At 37.1% G+C, this 18,786-nt stretch overlaps 1 protein-coding gene across 1 annotated transcript in view; it reads left to right on the top strand.

The window, feature by feature from the left end:
* Positions 1 to 17,081, top strand: part of LOC124795477 (integrin alpha-4-like) — a 554,156-nt gene extending 537,075 nt beyond the window's left edge. The window contains exon 24 of the mRNA XM_047259514.1: positions 16,699 to 17,081. Within this exon, the coding sequence (XP_047115470.1) occupies positions 16,699 to 16,800 (102 nt within the window). The 3' untranslated portion in view covers positions 16,801 to 17,081. The remainder of the gene's footprint in view (positions 1 to 16,698) is intronic.
* The last annotated feature ends 1,705 nt before the right edge of the window (positions 17,082 to 18,786 follow it).

The following is an 18,786-nucleotide window of genomic DNA, read 5'->3' as shown; positions in this document are numbered from 1 at the left end:
CGGCCAACACCGCGGTTCCTGGAGTGTCCGCTGTGCCGTGCATGTGATCATTGCTTGTACAGCCCTCTCGCAGTGTCCGGAGCAAGTATGGTGGGTCTGACACACCGGTGTCAATGTGTTCTTTTTTCCATTTCCAGGAGTGTAGTTTCAAACACCAAATGAACAACAGTTATGATACAATTATTGGTACCTTTGAAAATAGGTGAATGGCACATGTCTTCAGATACTACGGAATGCAAGAAAGGCATTTTTTCTTTTTTAAATATAAGTTTGCTTTTCACTTCTCATATATGACAAAGATATAGCCTTTGTACTTAGGGTGTTTGTGTCTTGTTCTCTCCTCATTCCACGCTGACCTCTGATTGAAGGGATCTAATCTTATATCCTCTGGAGATAATGATGATCCCTTATATTTAAAACTACTGATCTGTATGGGATCTCCCTCACTTTTTTGCTCAAGACCTGTCTGGCAAGGAATTTGAGCCAATTCAATTCTAAACTTCATCTTTTTTGTTGGCATGTCTGCTGTTCTTTTATCAGTGTGTAGACTTTTGTAGAGAATCCATGAACGTATTACAGTTATATCAGTCAGATGGAGAAATGAATATGAATGCCATTTTTTGGGTCTAATCTGTATGTGACTTATTCTAATGTTGCTGTCTAATAAATCTACATTTCCTCTATGTGAACTGTAAATAGAAACAACAACAGAACATGGTACCATTCTGTGTTCTCTCTTCTTTATGTCAAACCTTTTGATACCACTCTCTGTTCTCTCTTCTTTCCATTAACATTTTCACTTTAGATTTCGGAAGCTCATTGACAAAAGTAGATAGGAAACAGACGATGTTGTTGTCCTTATACAAAGTGGAGGAAACATCCACTTAGCCAACAGTCAGAATACCCACTTACTTCTTTCTTCAGCACGTTTTCACATTGACATTTACAGTTTGCTGTTCTACTACTCTGGGTTTTCCCTAACCCTGAACTCGTAGCTTCAATAGGTGTACACTAGATTTATAGAGCTGTAATATCTGTCAAAATAGATGTTGCTCCATCAGAATTTTCCTTATGAAGCAAATCACAACCTTTCCAGATCCTCCAATTCTGTGGGAAGAAAGGTGTAACTTTCCTTTTGTCTAGTCCTCATATTGATGGAAGAAGTAGTTGCATCAAAAAGTTGTAGGTTTCTCTTTATGAAAATAGGATCTCATACTATGTAAGATGTACATGACACACACAAGACCATACAGTCAACTCAGTATGCTGACTACAAGGCACATCCACAGCATATTTTTATTTACTAATACACTCAGAAATTTTATACAGTTTGCAGTGTGCAACTTTTTATCTGTATGGATTATTTCACTTATACATTTTCATGATTGTTTTGTGATGAAATGTGCAATTTCTGTTTCTGCTAAATTTAATTTCAAATTATTATTTTTGAGCTGCGCCTCTACTTCCACAAGTGTTTGCTCAATACAGCGGATTAAGTCTTTATCAGTTTTACAGAAAACTCTCACTCTTGAGTATTTTGCATGAAGTATCATATCTGACTGAACGTGTTGGAGTAGATCATCATGTAACACAAAAGTAGTAGTGTGGAGCACCCACATGTGTGTTTTTCAAACCAGACACAAATTTGTTGCCACTGTTATTAACAGGTACTGTAGATTCAATAGCAATGGAGTATTTCAAGCAGCTTTACCAACACCAAGATGTAGAAAGCCACTGTGAATTATGTATTACATACAAATTGTTTAATATGCATAAAAGTGAAAGATAGCTTTTTAAATCATTTAAACTATTGTTGGAAATATGGACATGTGGCAGAGAAATGGAATATAATATATATAAGAATGGAATTGAAATTTAAAGTGCAAGTAAGAGGAGTATAATGTTGCAATGCATAACATATAAAATATACGCTAAGATAATACAGGGAAGAATTACCATATTAAAAGAAGCAGTTATAAATTACACTTGAAACAGGAGATCATACATAGATTGTGTTTTCAACAAAACAAACTCAATACAAAATCAATGAATATTTACTTACATTACAATAATATTAAAGAAGGAAAGTTGCTACTCACTATATAGCAGAGATGCTGAGACGTGATAGGCACAACAGAAAGATTCACACAATTATAGCTTTTGACCATTAAGGCCTTAGTTAGCAATTGACACACATACCCATACACACTCATACAAACACAACTTGCACACACATCGGCAGTGTCAGACAATTGAAACCACACTATGAGCAACAGCACCAGTGCATGGTGGGTGTGGCAACTGGGTGCAGGTAAGGAGGAGGCTGGGATGGGGAGGGGAAGGGATAGTATGGTGGGGATGGAGAACAGTGAAGTGCTGTAGTTTAGATGGAGGGCAGGAGAGAAGGTGGGGAGGGGGAGGGGGGTGGGGGAGAAGTAGCAAAAAGAAGAGAAATTAAAATAAATTAAAAGACTGAGGGTGATGGTGAATGACGGCTGTGTAGTGCTGGAATGGGAACAGGAAGGAGGCTGGATGGGTGAGGACAGTAACTAACAAAGGTTGAGGCCAGGAGCCTTATGGGAACATAGGATGTACTGCAGGGAAAGTTCCCACCTGCACAATTCAGAAAAGCTGGTGTTGGCGGGAAGGATCCATATGGCACAGGCTGTGAAGCAGTCATTGAGATGAGGGATATCATGTTTGGCAGCGTGTTCAGCAGCAGGGTGGTCCTCTTGTTTTTTGGCCACAGTTTGTTGGTGGCCGTCCATCTGGACAGACAGCTTGTTGCTTGTCATGCCTACGTAGAATGCAGCACAATGGTAGCAGCTTAGCTTAGCTTCACCTCAGAATACCACTGTCCACCACCTCTATGACAACCTCCAAACCTCAACCATGTCCCCTCATAGCTGACAAACCCTGCGTTGCCGACCTATTACTCTTCCCCACTCTCCAAAACTCCCTCTCACCACCATACAGAACCCAGAACCTAAACAGACCCGCAACACAGCCATGAACCTTTCCCCCAGAAGCCTTAGTCCCACAGAAATATCAATCATTTTCAAAGGTCTCGTCTTTTGCCCCTCTCCCAAATTCAGTCATTCAGGACTTGTTAAACACCTCCTCTCTTTCTCCCAGTCCCTACAGTGGGTGGAAACACTTTTTCCCACCAACCTGACCAATCAGGCTCAACCAAAGACCAATACTGAACCCTGCCTAACTCAGTTCGCTCCTCTGTTCAACTGTGATACACCCCCACTGCCTCCAAACCACTGCCTTTTAACTTTCCAGAATTTCTTAACCTCAAACCTTGCCTCACTATCATTCCACAAATCCCTCAACATGCAAACTACCCTCACATCTGCAGAAGGAACTGCAGTCCACCATCTGAAAACTGATCCCAAACTTATAATCCTACCTGCACAAAAAGGTTAAACCTCCGTTGTTTTTAAACGCAAGGGTTACCTGGTGGAAGGACTGTGTCAGCTGTCAGATACTTCCACCTACAAACCTCACCACAGTGATCCTATTCCTTGTACAAAAACAAATTTCCCATGCCTTATCTTTCTAGTCTCCCACCACCTCCCAAAGTCCCACAGTCCAGCCACAGAGGAGCGTTTCCCTCATAACTCAGTACCATCCAGGACTGCAGCAGCTGAATTACATTCTCCACCAGGATTTTGATTAGCTTTCATCATCTCCTGAAATGAGAAGTGTCCTGCCCCCTATCCTTCCCACCCCTCCTAAAGTGGTATTATGCCATCCACCCAACCTACACAGTATACTTGTCCATCCTTACACAACCCCTGCTCCCAATCTCTTACCTCATGGCTCATAACCCTGTAATAGACCCAGATGCAAGACCTGTCCCATACATCCTCCTACCATCACCTACTCCAGTCTGGTCACTAACATCACCTATCTCATCAAAGGCAGGGTTACCAGTGAAACCAGTCATGTGATTTACAAGCTAAGCATTGTATGTAGGTATGACAAAAATGGCCACCAACAAACTGTGCACAAAAAATGAGTGGACCACCCTGTTGCTGAACATGCTACCAAACATGATATCCCTCATCTCAATGACTGCTTCACAGCCTGTGCCATATGGATCCTTCCCACCAACACCAGCTTTTCTGAGTTGAACAGGTGGGAACTTTCCCTGCAAAACATCCTACGTTCCCATAACCCTCCTGGTCTTAACCTTTTTTGGTCACTGTCCTCACCCATCCAGCTCCCTCCCTGTTCGCATTCCAGCACTACACAGCCGTCATTTCACCACCACACCCAGTCTTTTAATATCTTTTTATTTCCCTCCTTTCTACTACCTAACCCCCCCCCCCCCCTCCCCACCTTCTCTCATGCCCTCAGTCTAAAATGCAGCACTTCACTGTCTGCTACCCCCACAATACTATCCCTCCCCCTCCTTGCCCCTGCCTCCTCCTTACCACTACCCAGTTGCCACTCCCATCATGCACTGGTGCTGCTGCTCACAGTGTGGTTTCAGTTGTCTGAGACTGCAGATGTGTGTGCCAGTTGCATTTGCGTATGTGTGTGTGTGTGTGTGTGTGTGTGTGTGTGTGTGTGTGTGTGTCTGTTGCTGATAAAGGCCTTAATGGCCCAAAGCTATAATTGTGTGAATGTTTTTGTTGTGCCTGTCATGACTCAGCAGTCATGACTATATAGAGAATAGCAACTTTCCTTCTCTAATATTGTTACATTCCATCCTGGATTTTCCTTTGTTTACTTACATTACAAGTGTTATGGTAAAGCAACCAAATTACTTCAAGTATTACTGGACAGGTAAAAGTAATACAAAGTATGTATGATGGAAATTAATGTAAAGTTTCAAACTGATCGATGCAAGCTGAAATACTCCAAGGACTTACACAATTGTGCCCTCTAACATCTGCCATATTTTGAGTACACAAGACCACTAAAAAAAATTGCTCTCCACAGTACACTGGTTAATTTAAGCTGCAACAGAAATTAGTCAATAAAGTAGGCTATACTTGCTTCTTAATGTAGGCATGAATATAATGTAAATATCTTTACATCAAAAGCAAAAGTGATGGAATTAGAAGATGTGAATGAGTTAGAGACAAAATAGTCACTGATAAATAAATAAATAAATAAATGACAAACCAACAGAGCCTGCAAAGCCTGACACACTGGTTCTAGTGCTGAAGAGTATTTACTTACCTCTACAGAAAAATATTAGCTTTGTAGTAAGTGCAAGCATATTACAATGGGTATGCCATCTGGTTTGGTAAGCTATTGCCATCCCGAGGGAAATTCTCTAACTGGCTCATAATTTTTTATAAAGTTATGTAAAAAAATTTGATTTCTTTTATGTCTTTAATAGCCATTGACTTTCACACAAGTTAAAATTATTTGGTAATAAATCACTTCTGATTGAACATCCCCAATGAGATGTAATTGTGATTATCACTTATCTACTACATTTAAAATATTTCTTGGTGATAACTCATGTAGGTCATGCACAATTAGATTGAGGTGATGTAAGGAATAATGCAAAAACTTTACTTTTTGATAGTTATGTTTAGTTTCTGCTTGCACACCTTCTCCTTTTCCTGCTATCATAGAGCAACCATCATACACTTTCCCAACTAAAGTTACCATATTCAGTTAAAAACTTGGAAAGATTTAATAATTTTGATAGATAACATTTCAGATTGGCAAAACATCCCACAATGTTTTGCTCATACATGTTTTTGAATTAACCTGCACAGACAGTCAAGTGCGGCCCCAGATTGAATAAGCTTCACTGATGCATAATGGGAGCCAGTGTCCAGGCCAGTCTGGTGTGGTTTTTAGACAGCTTTCAACATCTTCTGAGATGAATTCTGGACTGGTTCCCACATCTCACTTCAGTTACACAAGTCACAAATGCTCTGAAAAATGTTGTTACATTTAACCATGAGATGTACACTACATGCAAACAGAAGGAGTGCATAGATTCCTCTCCAGGGGAGGAGAAAGGGGAGGTGGGGATGGGGGGGATGGGAGGGCGGCCTTGGAGCTAGCAGCAGCTTTAAAATGCCTTCAGGACTAGCAACCCCACCATAGTAATAGGTTGTTTCTCTGTGGAAGTGGATATGCACCATACATGTCCTCACCTGGCATTGGCTGGATATAAGGAACCGGAAGCGGGCTGGATGGATGTGTTTCTGAATTAATATGTTCAGGAACTCATACTTCCAGAAATGATTGCTCCATACTTGCAAATTTTGTTGTTTCTTCAGCCAGTAGTAATACCAGCAACCAGTATGAAGCCTCCAATGTTACCACAAATATTAATTATTTCATTCTAGGACAACAGTATTTCACATTTTTGTTGTTCATTTCCAAGTGATACCAGAAAGTTTCATCCCTTCTTACAAAATTACTCCCCCATTTCAGTTCTGAAAATTTTGGAAATTTTCAGTTATACTTGATTCATCCCAAAGAGTAACTGAAAAGAAAAGTTATTGATGAAATGACTGAATACTATTTTTCTTTTCTCTTCAATGGTAGTATCAGCAGCATTATGGACCTGAAGATTTATTGGTAGCTGCTTACCCATTCAACTCAAAAGACACTTCAAAGAGCTATACAGTACTAGGATGTTGTAGTAGACTCCAGGAATGATGTGTTTTTCTTCATTTTGCATGCTTTTTGGTTGAATGCAGTTCTGGATTTCAATTTTGTTTACAAAGTGTGATATTAACCAGAGGGGATAAGGGGTGGCAAATGACACACTGACAAGGACCATACATGGCAATTGAGCCACAGGCTGGACATATTGATCATAAATATAGGGAGTTCCACACGTAAGAGTAGTTAGGTTTCTATTCTTTATCCTTTTGAAAGATGCTTTCCGTTTCAGTTTCCATAATGTTTAGGTATAGTTCACCAAAACAAAAACTTCCCAGCAGGTGTTTCTTGTTAGACAAAGCGTTACCAGTACTGTTATAGTGTCACTATTAAACACATCACTTTGCAAATGGCCATTGTACTGTGCTTTGATCAGAATTACTTTTGGACTCACTTTTGTACAGAATAAAAGCAGAGTTGTCATGTCTATTTGGTACCAAAGCATTAATCTCTTGTATCATTGGCTTACTTAAAGTGATAAGTTTTTCATTGTATGAAATTGGAACTTCAGAGTCAGAGTCTTCTGAGAGATAGTTTCATTTTAGTTTTAATTTCTGAAATATATTTTAGGGTGCTTCACCAAAAGTTTATGTAAATGCATTTTTTTAAATGTTATTTAACTTTTAAACCACTGGAAACTTCAGTTCCATCGCAAGTAACATATTAATATGTTTATGGTTTATCTGATACTGGATTTTGTAATAATACTACATTACCCAATGTAATAAATATGCAATATAAATTAATCAGTGTAAGACTGTTGAACTCTTATATATCTGTATGATACAAAGAAGCCTGCCTTACCATAGAAGCAGTTACATTGCTATCAACTGCAGACTGTGCCACTAGTATAGTATTATGACTACTACAGCAGCATGTGGATTGAAAGTGCAGTGACTGATGCACAACACAGAAAATTGTACCATTCCCTTAAGGACTACATTGGACAGGATGCCGTTCAAATTGAAGTGTGTGAAAATGAGACATTTCAAAGTTCTGAGGCTGAATGCTGAATGAGTGGCTGCTGTAGCTGAGAGACCCAGAGAGACTGGTTGTGTGTCTTCCATGTGTATTAAACCCCACAACTTTCCTTATAGCTATTAACCCTACAATAATTTAGAAAAGAGTTTAGCTTGAAAATAATACCTGAGAAGGTCTGCCCCACTGGAAAACGTGGATTTTGGAGGTAGCACATTTCATGATCTGTTTGCATCACAGACATCTGAAATAAGGAATTAAACAACAAACTCATAAATTATCTTATATCTGTAAAAAACTGATGATGTATTGAAGTTCTAACGCATTTCAAATTTGAATGTTGGATTTCTTTAATATGGGAAAAGAAATTTTATGAGAATTTCAACAATTTTTCTAGTGATAGACAGGCATGTATCCAGAGATTAATTATCTGGTAAAGAAAGAGCTGCTACTTGCAATGGTGTCAAACTTGAACAGAATATTTTCAAAGAAGGGGGAAACTTTATGGAAACAAAAAAGAATTTAACAAAAATTTTCCCTCTAAATCACCATAACATAAATGGCTTCAGCTACAAACGACAAATGAATCACAGTACAACAACTATGGTGTGATTTGCAAATTAAACCAATTGTACTGTGCAATGTGCATGACCACACAAGTTTGGCATTCAACAGTTATGGCACTGTTAGCTAAGTGAACCATCCATTTCAACAAGGTCGTACCACATCATGTGTGAAAAATTGGTTTTTAATTTCCGTGAGGCCAAAAATCACATAAAAGCAACACTGAAACCAGTTTTTAATTGTCCTGAGGCAATAAGATGCATAAAAAGAAGCAAAGAAGTTGATTTTTAATTGTTTTGAGTCTGGTGCAAGGCATGTTTAACATGCTGTCCACCCTTTTCTGCAACAAATTGTATTGGTCTACATGTGCTCAACATTCACACTTTCTTTTATTGTAACACTTGATAGCAATCATTTCTCACTTGACATAAACTCAGTTTTCCTTGAGTCAATTTTCAACTTCTTCTGTAGTTTTGGCATATTTCATCTATTCCTAAGAACACTGGCACATGTGGTTGGTCTGGAGTTGTGAAGCCAGAGAAACTGGCCCGGGCTGGAATGCCAGTTGTCAACATATGGTGTGTATCCCTGTTCCAAATACAGTCTCATAACTGCTGGCAAAAGTTGAACTTGAGAAATAGCATGTTCCACAACAGATCATAGTATTTCAGTCATCACATTCAGAATGCGTTGCACAATGTGTGCCTTCAATTTGGATATGTTTGTAATTGGAACACTGAACACAGCATCTTTCAGATAATCAAACAACCCGAAGTGACACAGATTAACATCAAATGATCTGGGTAGCCAGGCTGTAAGGAAGTGATGGCTTATAATTCTAACATTTCTGAAATGCCTCTGCAGTAGCTGCTTCACTGGCTGTGCAATGGGAAGAGGAGTGTCATCTTGCATAAAATTTATCCTACCCACACAACCATGCTGTTGAAGTGTTGGAACAATGTTGGTATGAAAAAGATTCTCATAGCATTTGCCAGTGACAGTAAATGTAACACAACCCACAGGATCCATCTCCTCAAAAAAATGTCAAGCTGTGATAAACAATGCTATCAACGCGAACTACTATAAGGAAACACATTTCAACACATTTCAAATAAGGTGAAAAAACAATATTTCACTGCTGCAATAAGAATATAAAAAGAGCACAGAGGGCATGTAGTTTTCATTTCCTCTCTGTCATACATGTGCCTCAAGTGCTGTTAGTCTGAAAAAATAAATATCTTTTACAAACCAATAGAAATAAGATATGGTACTTCTTTGCAGAGATTGTAGAAGGAACATAAAGAGAACAGCTGAGCTGTGCACACAAATATATCCTGACAGACAGTGTCCAACAAGAATGACAAGTCAGCAAATGTACAAAACAATTATTGTTGAAAGGGCGCTGGAACACTACACAGAAATTATGTAGCATGCCTGAAATGAGTGTAGCAGAGAAATTGTGAGAGTCTCTAAAGTGTTGAACACATTTTGCAGGCAAACAGCTCAACAGCTTCCATCCGTATCATGCATAATTTCAGCAGTAGATTAACCAGCCGGAAGACATGAAAGAATTTGGCCTGCACATTTGTGTGATTTGATGTCACTGGGGTGAACTCAGGAAAATCCACGGTTTCATGTTCTGATATGCAAACTGTAAAACATGGTGTCCCTCAAGGATCAATTTTAGGCCCTATTCTATTTCTCCTGTTCACTAATGATCTTCCTCTTCACCTACCGACTTGCAATACCTTCATTTTTGCTGACAACACCAATATTCTGATATCTCACTCAGATAATCGCATTGAAGCTGCAGTCAACGAATGTACAGCTCTACTGCATCCATGGCTTGCAGCTAGTAGGCTACTTCTTAATGCAAAAAAGACTGTAGGCCTAACATTTCACACAGTCCAGAATGTAAATCCCACTGTCCCAACTATACAAATAGTTGGAAATATTATTGAACTGGAAAATGTTACTAAATTCCTTGGAATATCTATCTCTGACACTCTAAGCTGGAAAGGGCACACTGACAGATTAGCTACCAAGCTAAGTAAAGTATGTTTTGTGCTTCTGTCAGTCAGGGAAGTGACACATATAAAAATCCTAATGTCAGCATACCACGCTCTTTCTCACTCAAACCTAACATACGGCCTCAAATTCTGGCACCACAGTTCTGAATCCAATAAAATATTCAATCACCTAAAGGAAACTATCAGGATAATGTTATTTAAAAAGCAGAGCGGCTCATGTAAGCAACTATTCCAAAAACTAGGTATTCTTCCGCTTCCATGCAAGTACATATTGGAGATACTAAGTTTTACGATGCTAAATATTGGCAGCCTGAAGCAGAATCTGGACTATCACCAGCGTAATACTAGAGCAAAATACTTGGTGACACAGTTTCCCCATTCCACCAAATTATATGATGATAGTGTTAAACACATGGGGATTAAAACTTATAATCATCTACCATCAAACATGAGAAACATCAATAACCCAGCACATTTTAAAATACGGCTTAAATCAACATTATTAAAATACTCTTTTTATAACTTACATGACTATTTTGAATGTGATTTTTCTGTGTAATATATTTGTGCACTTATCTTTCTGTACCATAATTTATCTTCAAAATGTAAATTTCAATAAGGCCTAATACACTATTAAAAATTGATCTACTTGTATGTACTCATTATATTTATCTAGTAAATCTTAACTATTGTTTAAATTATGTAATGTTTATCTGTACTTAATTTGATTTTAAATGTATCTTCAAATTTTAATTTTAATTAGACCTAGTTCACCTTAATTTTAAACAACTTGTGAGTATAATAAAGCTATATCTTGTAATCTTTAACTATCATACAATTGTGTAAGTCTAGGTGTATTTAATTTGGTGTTATGTATTTTTAAATGTTTAACTACTACAATGACTTGTCCCATATCATGTAGAGCTCTCTGTACATGAAATGATTCAGTGGGTCAATAAAGAATGAATGAAGGAATGAAGTCAAGAGTATTTAAAACATGTCATTGTTGCAACATATGCAGTGATGTCAAACGAATCTCTTTAGCCTGTCCAGAAACCCCTGCACCCGCAACTGCAAATGTACCACACTGCAGACAGCAGATGTTTCCAGCACTTGATGAAATAAATGGAATTTTGAGGAAGTGTTAATGATCAGTTTTGTTTGTGATTTCCTTTTTGTTAGTGTTTCTGATGAAATTTTACAATGTGTGTATCTTGGTACTAAACTCATTCTGCAAAGTTATTATTTAACAGTTTTAAACCTCAGTTTCCTGTTTTACAAGTTTATTCAATTTTTGATGTGGAGCTTCCTTGAAAAAGGGTAGAACTGTTACTGTAGTTAACTGGTGAACTGTCCTTAGATACCATGTCATTTCATTTTCAGTTGGTGTTTCAGCCCAACCACATATAGCCTAGTGAGATTAATATCAGTTTTAAAGTAACCTTTTCTCCACTATTTTGCTTTTGTACTTAGACTCTCTTAGCTTGTCAAGCTTTAGCATCTAGTGAGCCTGATAGAACAGTTCCATACAATGACCTGAAATTTTGCATAAGACAACCATTAGTTTCATGTTAAAATCAGATAATTCCTGTGTCATAAATATTACAATTTTTCCAAAACTACTAAATGCCAATGAATTAGTCTCTCCTAATACTTTGATAAGAGCTGTAGAAATTGAGGACCCTTTTCACAAAACAACAACAATATTGGAAAAAATTAATTATATATGTATTTGCTTACTTCTAAATGAGTCTAATCCATTGCAAAAAAAGGATTTTGTAAAAACTTACTACCTGCCTATGTAACCATGCACCCAAAACTGTGAAATTTTCCAAATCTGATATCTAAGCTACATGCTCCCTGAGTTGATTTGATTTTAACAGGGAAGCTAAAACAGCTTAGGTCTAAACTGCCACTGCACACACCATAACTAAGTTTAGTGCGGTATCGCTCCCTGTCTATCTAGTACAGCCAACCGGTGCCCTTCAACAGTGCAAGGAGCCCCTCCACCAGTTTTTTGTTAGACACAATTTCTTCTGGTCTAGTTGCCCTGAAGATTCTTTATCTTTTACTCTCCAATACCATTCAGTTTCTTTACCCTCATCACAGATCCTACATTTAGGGTCCTCTTCTGTTATACCCATTGTGTGTAGGTGTTTTTTGAAATTCGCATGGCCGGTCATCAGTCCATTCATGAGTTTGATTTCTTTCCTCTTCAATCCCAGGATTACAGAGCTTGTTTTAAAACATGGTTTTCATAGTCCACAGCTCGTGGTGTCGCGGTAGCATTCTAGCTTCCCAAGCATGGGGTCCCAGGTTCGATTCCCTGCGGGGTCAGGGGCTTTCACCTGCCCTGAGATGACTAGGTGTTGTTGCGTCGTCTTCATAATCATCATTCAACCTCATTATGGTCAGAGGAAGGCAATGGCAAACCATCTCCACTAGGACCTTGCTTAGTACAGCGGTCCGGGTCTCCCGCTTCGTCCCCTAAGCTCTGTCAAGGAGTATGGGACTTCATCATCATCATTGGGCATCATTACCTTACCATGTTTTTGTCTATGGACCTTGGTCCAATATCCTACATACTGTTTCCTAAGCCAGTTCCATTGTTCTAATTTAATCATAGCCTTGGTGATTGTCAGGACAGATTCTGGTCCAATGAATGGAGTTGTTGCCCCCATCTTATCCAATCTGTTGGCTTGTTCATTGCCACAGATCCCTGAGTGGCCAGGGACCCACACTAGGTTTACACTATTGCTTCCCCCTAGCTCCACCAGAGCCCTGTAGCATTCTGCAACAATCTTAGATCTTGTTGCAGGAGCTGCCAATGATTTCAGAGCTGCCTGGCTGTCTAAATAGATGTAGATGCTACGGTCCTTGTAGCATCTGTGCATATTCTCCTTCACATATGCCCTGATTGCAGTAATTTCAGCTTGGAAGATAGAGGCCAGTTTTCCTAGAGAGATGGTGCCCCCCAGTCTTCGCTGAACCCTGTACACCCCTGCCCCAATACCTTGGTCTATTTTCGACCCATCAGTGAACCAAATGATCTCTCCTGTATGGTATTGAACTGCTTTTTTCCCACTGCTCCCTTCCTCCAATTATTATATTGTAAGGCTTGTCAAAGCAGTTGGGAGTTATTATATAGTCGGCAGGCATTTCCCCAGTCATTCCTATATTTACCTCACCCACTTCATCTCCTCTGATAGGATATTTGATATCATTAAAAAGGAGTTGAAAAGACCTGAAACCATAACCTTATCATTACACTATCATGATGTTCTGAGCCACCTTGGTAATGTACAGTTCTGATCAAGGAGTGATATGTCTTTGCTTTCAAGACCACTGCTAATAGATTAATAAAAGAGATGCATTATTCAAAACGTTTGGCCGCAGAGTTATAATTTATAAAAGAAACAAAGAAAGATGATGCCATCTGCAAAGTTGAAACAACATACTTTTCCTCCTCAATCATTGGTGAGGTGAAGAAAACTAACATAGATTGTCTCAAGGACATGGATCAGTGAGCTTTAATAAAACAAAGAAACCATGTGTATATCAAGAAAGCTGGTGATGTAAGAAAACTAAAGATCTTTTTTTGATATATCACCAGGAGAAGGTCGAAAGTTTTACTGGAAGACCCTAGAGTGTTGTGATGAACATCACAATGAAAACAATGAAGTACAATATCTTAATAAAATAATATATTAAAATACTATTTGTTCAGTAGGTTAACAGTCTGCCCCCGGTAGCTGAATGGTCAGCGCGATAGACTGTCCATCATAAGGGCCCGCGTTCAATTCCCAGCTGGCTCAGAGATTTTCTCCTCTCAGGGACTGGGTGTTGTGTTGTCCTAATCATCATCATTTCATCCCCATCGACACGCAAGTCGCTGAAGTGGCGGCAAATTGACAGACTTGCACCAGATGAGCGGTCTACCCGATGGGAGGCCCTCGTCACATGCCAATAAATAAATAAATAAATAAAAAGTAAGCTAACATAAACTAGAACATTACTGCTACTAAATAATTAATCTATAGAAGTTCAGTTAGGGAAAAAAGTCATGATTTTAACATGTTTTTTATTCACAGCTGGAAGCTAAAGAAATGTTTTCCCGTTTTGTGTATCTAGGATTTATTTGTGAAACTTAATTTTGTAAGCCATCATCAACATATACTGATAAAGTAATTCACTAAAATATGTTTCCTGAATTTTTTTTTTTTTTTTTGTACAAGTGGACTTTTGTAAAGATGGTCCTCAAGTACTGTATTTGCATTTGAAAAAGCAAAGTTGATACTGTCATCTCTGTAATTAATATAGCTATGAAGATAGACTATACATCATTTAGTGAGGACTTTTTCACAATTCATTTGGCTGAAAACACTTCAGGAAATATATGGTTGTGGTAGCATGAATTCTCTGACTCAGTAAAAGGAGGATTGCTGCCCCATGACACAGTGAGAGTTAGTATGCTGTATATGCTCATAATGTTTACATAAGTTACTTATATTGTGCTTACCAATAAATAGCGTGGAAATTGTATCTCTGTGCTATTTCACTATTCTACTATCTCACTGCCACTACCCCATTTCTCACAAGGTTAACACTTTGGCTGAATACTCCATATTTTGAATGCATATTCAGTTTCTTACAAATGTGATAACTTCTTTCTAACCCATATTAGATTAATCTGAGTACTGTATCAGCATGTACCCAATTACATTCAGATTTTTTTCTCTTTTATTAAACAGTTTTCAAAATTTCATATTCCACAAGTTTGTTAGAAGCTTTAAAATTCAATTAGAAATTATTTACTTTATTCGGTTGTGCTCTATATTTGAAGCAAGCAAATTAATTTAACAGAAGTAATCTTCTAGCTCTTTGGTTTGGTACTTTGGGTGTGAATTTTGATTTTAAGCTAAAAAAAATTATCTCTCTGATCCTAATGACTACAGGTATTTGTGTTCATCTGACTGCAAGCCTCCCCCCCTATCACCTCTTTCAACTAACTTCCCTAAATCATATTCACTGCTTCCATTGCTATACACCACAAATAGTATATCATGATAATTTCTACTTTCATGGCTGATCATAGCACAGTGACCCACATTTGTGCATCCAGTAATTATTTTTACTACTTTCAAATCCAATGTCTATTACTGTCAGGTCTTCACGTTGAAATCTTTATACAGTCTTTTGAAAACTATCCTGTGATTAGAACTGAATATATTAAGGCAACATAATTTGTTAGTATGAGTTTATTTTTACATGCTCCATAGACTCACTCTCCTCCCACAATGGCAACATGGCAGTAGGAACCCTCTGTATACATTTGCAACAGATACTTAAATGAAATTTGGTTTTCTGTAACTCAGGTTACTAACAAAACATTTGAGATGAAGTTACCCTAATCCTATTCTTTCCTTGTTAGTTCATTCAGCATGATTGTTTTAATCTGTTTTTAAATATGGTAGTTTGAATTTCAAGTTTTATAACTGTTCTTGAAGATCACATAATGTATTCTCCTCCTCAATGATTCTTCTGTATCCCATGAATACTTTTATCTTCCGTGGAAAAACTTGGAGAGAACCAAATTCTGTTTGCTCCAGATACACCACAGTTTCATCATCAGAAAAAATCCTAATTTGGATATATCTGATCAACAAGTATATTTGAAAAAATAATTGTATATCAGTATTAAATGCTGCAGAATAAACGTAATAAAATGTGGAAATGTGTGACAATAAACACATTGTATTATGAATATCAGACACAAAATATGCAGCTAAATGTAAATTTAAAACTTTTAGCTAATCCCAGTTTTATAACACTTTGAATATTTAAAATGCTAATGAACATTAAAGTTTTCTTGGTGTTATCTTTTGTTTGTACTCTAAGGACCTTGGTGTCAAAGTAATATTAATCTCCAACATTTTTTATATTTACTCTATACTTCCCTTGCAAATAATGTAAAGTAGGTAGCAGACTCATGAGAAAATTAAGACTTTCTAATTAATTCATCTAAGATTTGACTGGTTTAGTACACACACTATGGATTCACGTGTACAACAATTTTCTCCAACACATTTTTGTATCTGGTGTGTTCTATGGACAATGTTTCCAAAGGAAAAAGATATTCTGACTATAATGGCAAATTGTGGTCATACGCAACAGAAATTGTTCCCAGAATTTTGCCACAAGAATATCTGAAACTCAGATTGCTCCATTCTACGATAATATAATATGATGCCACAAAAAATCTTATGATTTGCTGTAGTTAATGAGACACTGGATCTTTGGAAATTGTTTATTTAATGCAGCATAATGTCACAAAAAGCTACTTTTATTAGATATGGGCTACCATATTTCATTAAATGCTATTTTGTTGATATCCATTTTATTTATTCCATGATCTACCACACATCATAAAAGTTTTATAAAATATGAAACAGTATTCTTCATTTTTTTTCAGATTGCAGAAGACTTTTACTATGAGAAGAAGACTGATGTAATCCCTTCACAACAGCTGACAGAAACAAATGGCTCAGCAGAAGAAATACTTGAATCGAATTGAAATCAATAATTTATGCATGACACATATGGAGTATCAAATTATCTGATGAATAAACAGATCTTAGGCTACAACCACATTCATGTTTCTGCTGAAACAATGGAAAGGGAAAAACAAGACAGGCAAGAAAAAATGTTGATTATGAAATTTGTATAATGGTTCATCATGACAAAGAATGAAAACTTATTCAATGATTTCTATTATCTGCAGATTAGTGTCACAATGATTATAAGAGTAGTTCAAATGTAATGTTGAAGATCATGGTGGCTGTTATTGAGCCTTTAGGGAATATAATTTATATGTAAAAATAAATTGTTGTAAATATTTATTGCATTTATAAAACATCCTGAAAAACAATGAGATAATCTTTCATTCTTTTTTTACATGTTTTCATGTTGTTGTTTTTTTATCTCAAAATATACCTTTACAGGTTATAGGCATTAATCTGAGGTCTGAATTACTCATTTGGTTGCAGTAACTATTTTTTCAACACCTACACTATTTTATAGTATGTATTATTTTTAGATAATCCAATCTATACACACCCTTTGTCAACATATACGTATCTTAGTCTGTAATGCAAATTAATATGAGGTAGTGTACTCAACTTGAGACAGTGATTGACAATATCAGGAACAATTTTAAATTGATCACATCATCTTTGGCAAAAACGAATAGTAACTTCAGATGTATTATGAAAAAAGGACATACAACTAAGAAGGAGGACAACAATAATGTTCTTGTTCCCAAGTTGTTTTGATAAAACTTACCCTCACTGCACCATTTAATACTAGTAGATAGCTAATAATGATGGCTTAGCAATGTGAGCCTTATGAAATTTACCTTTATGCCATTTCTTCAGTGGGAGAGTACCCTACTAAGTGTGAAACTTCACTGACCTCCAGCAGCATTGAACCACAAAAAGGACTTAGTAAGGGTCATAAAAATGGTGTCAGGAAACAAGTCAAGACATTGAGTTCAGATAAGAAGTGAACAAATCAATAAATCCAAATATACCTCTCTGCTCCCAGTGCAAGAGTTATAAAAACTTGGTGTCCTCTTGCTGTTGTTTATTTATTTATTTGCATTTTTTGCATGTGGGCCATCAAGCTTATGACTTTTTCTAATGTCATACATAGGTTGAGTAGCTTAATATAGATGACACTTACATACAGTAGTGGCGCATACATTCAGCTTAATATTCTAATTATATTACATGTTACAACAGAGAACAAGTAGATTACAATTCACTGAGTGAATATAAACATTTATTTACTAAGAAGGCTTTTAACTCCCTGTAGCAGAGCTTTGGTTCACAAGTTGTCATGCATGTGGCAGCATGTTGAACCACATCTGTCAGTTAATATCAGGACTATTGTCAGTTATTTTTAATTTTTCCCTCTGCCTGAAGTAGTTATCCTTGCTACTAGTATCATAATTACGTGCATCACTAAGTTTATACAAACACAAGGAATATACTGTTAAATATTTATGTTAGGTTTCATGCATAAACCTAATAGCTCTTTCCTATAATACTTCTGTGCAAACCTACAGTTGAATACCGTAATGGAGAAATTGATAACAGTTCCACGGTAAACAATTTGTAGTGCTTCAGTTGGAAATATTTTTGCCAGTTGATTTACCAGATACAAGCTACTGCTGATTTTCTCACATACAGAAGTAACATGGTTTACCCAACAAAGATTTTTTGTTTAGATTGACACCAAGAAATTTAATGTTATCTATTTCTGCTGAGGTAATACCACAAATATTGTATATTTCAGCCTCATGAGAAACAGTTGTTTTAAATGTTAGTAGCTGGGATTTACTGATGATGGTGTTTAGACCCTGGTGTAGAAAATATATGTGGGAGCAAAAGAAAACTGAAAAAAATCTGACCATGATATAATAGCTCAGAATATTTTAATCAGTGTGACATTTCCAGTTTATAATTCCACATGATAGTTTGCTCCTATGTTAAAGTATCTG

Source organism: Schistocerca piceifrons, chromosome 4 (genome assembly GCF_021461385.2).
Source record: "Schistocerca piceifrons isolate TAMUIC-IGC-003096 chromosome 4, iqSchPice1.1, whole genome shotgun sequence".
In the NCBI taxonomy this organism is placed as follows: domain Eukaryota; kingdom Metazoa; phylum Arthropoda; class Insecta; order Orthoptera; family Acrididae; genus Schistocerca; species Schistocerca piceifrons.
Note: the sequence above shows the minus strand (reverse complement) of the source record. Positions and strands in the feature narration are given on the sequence as shown.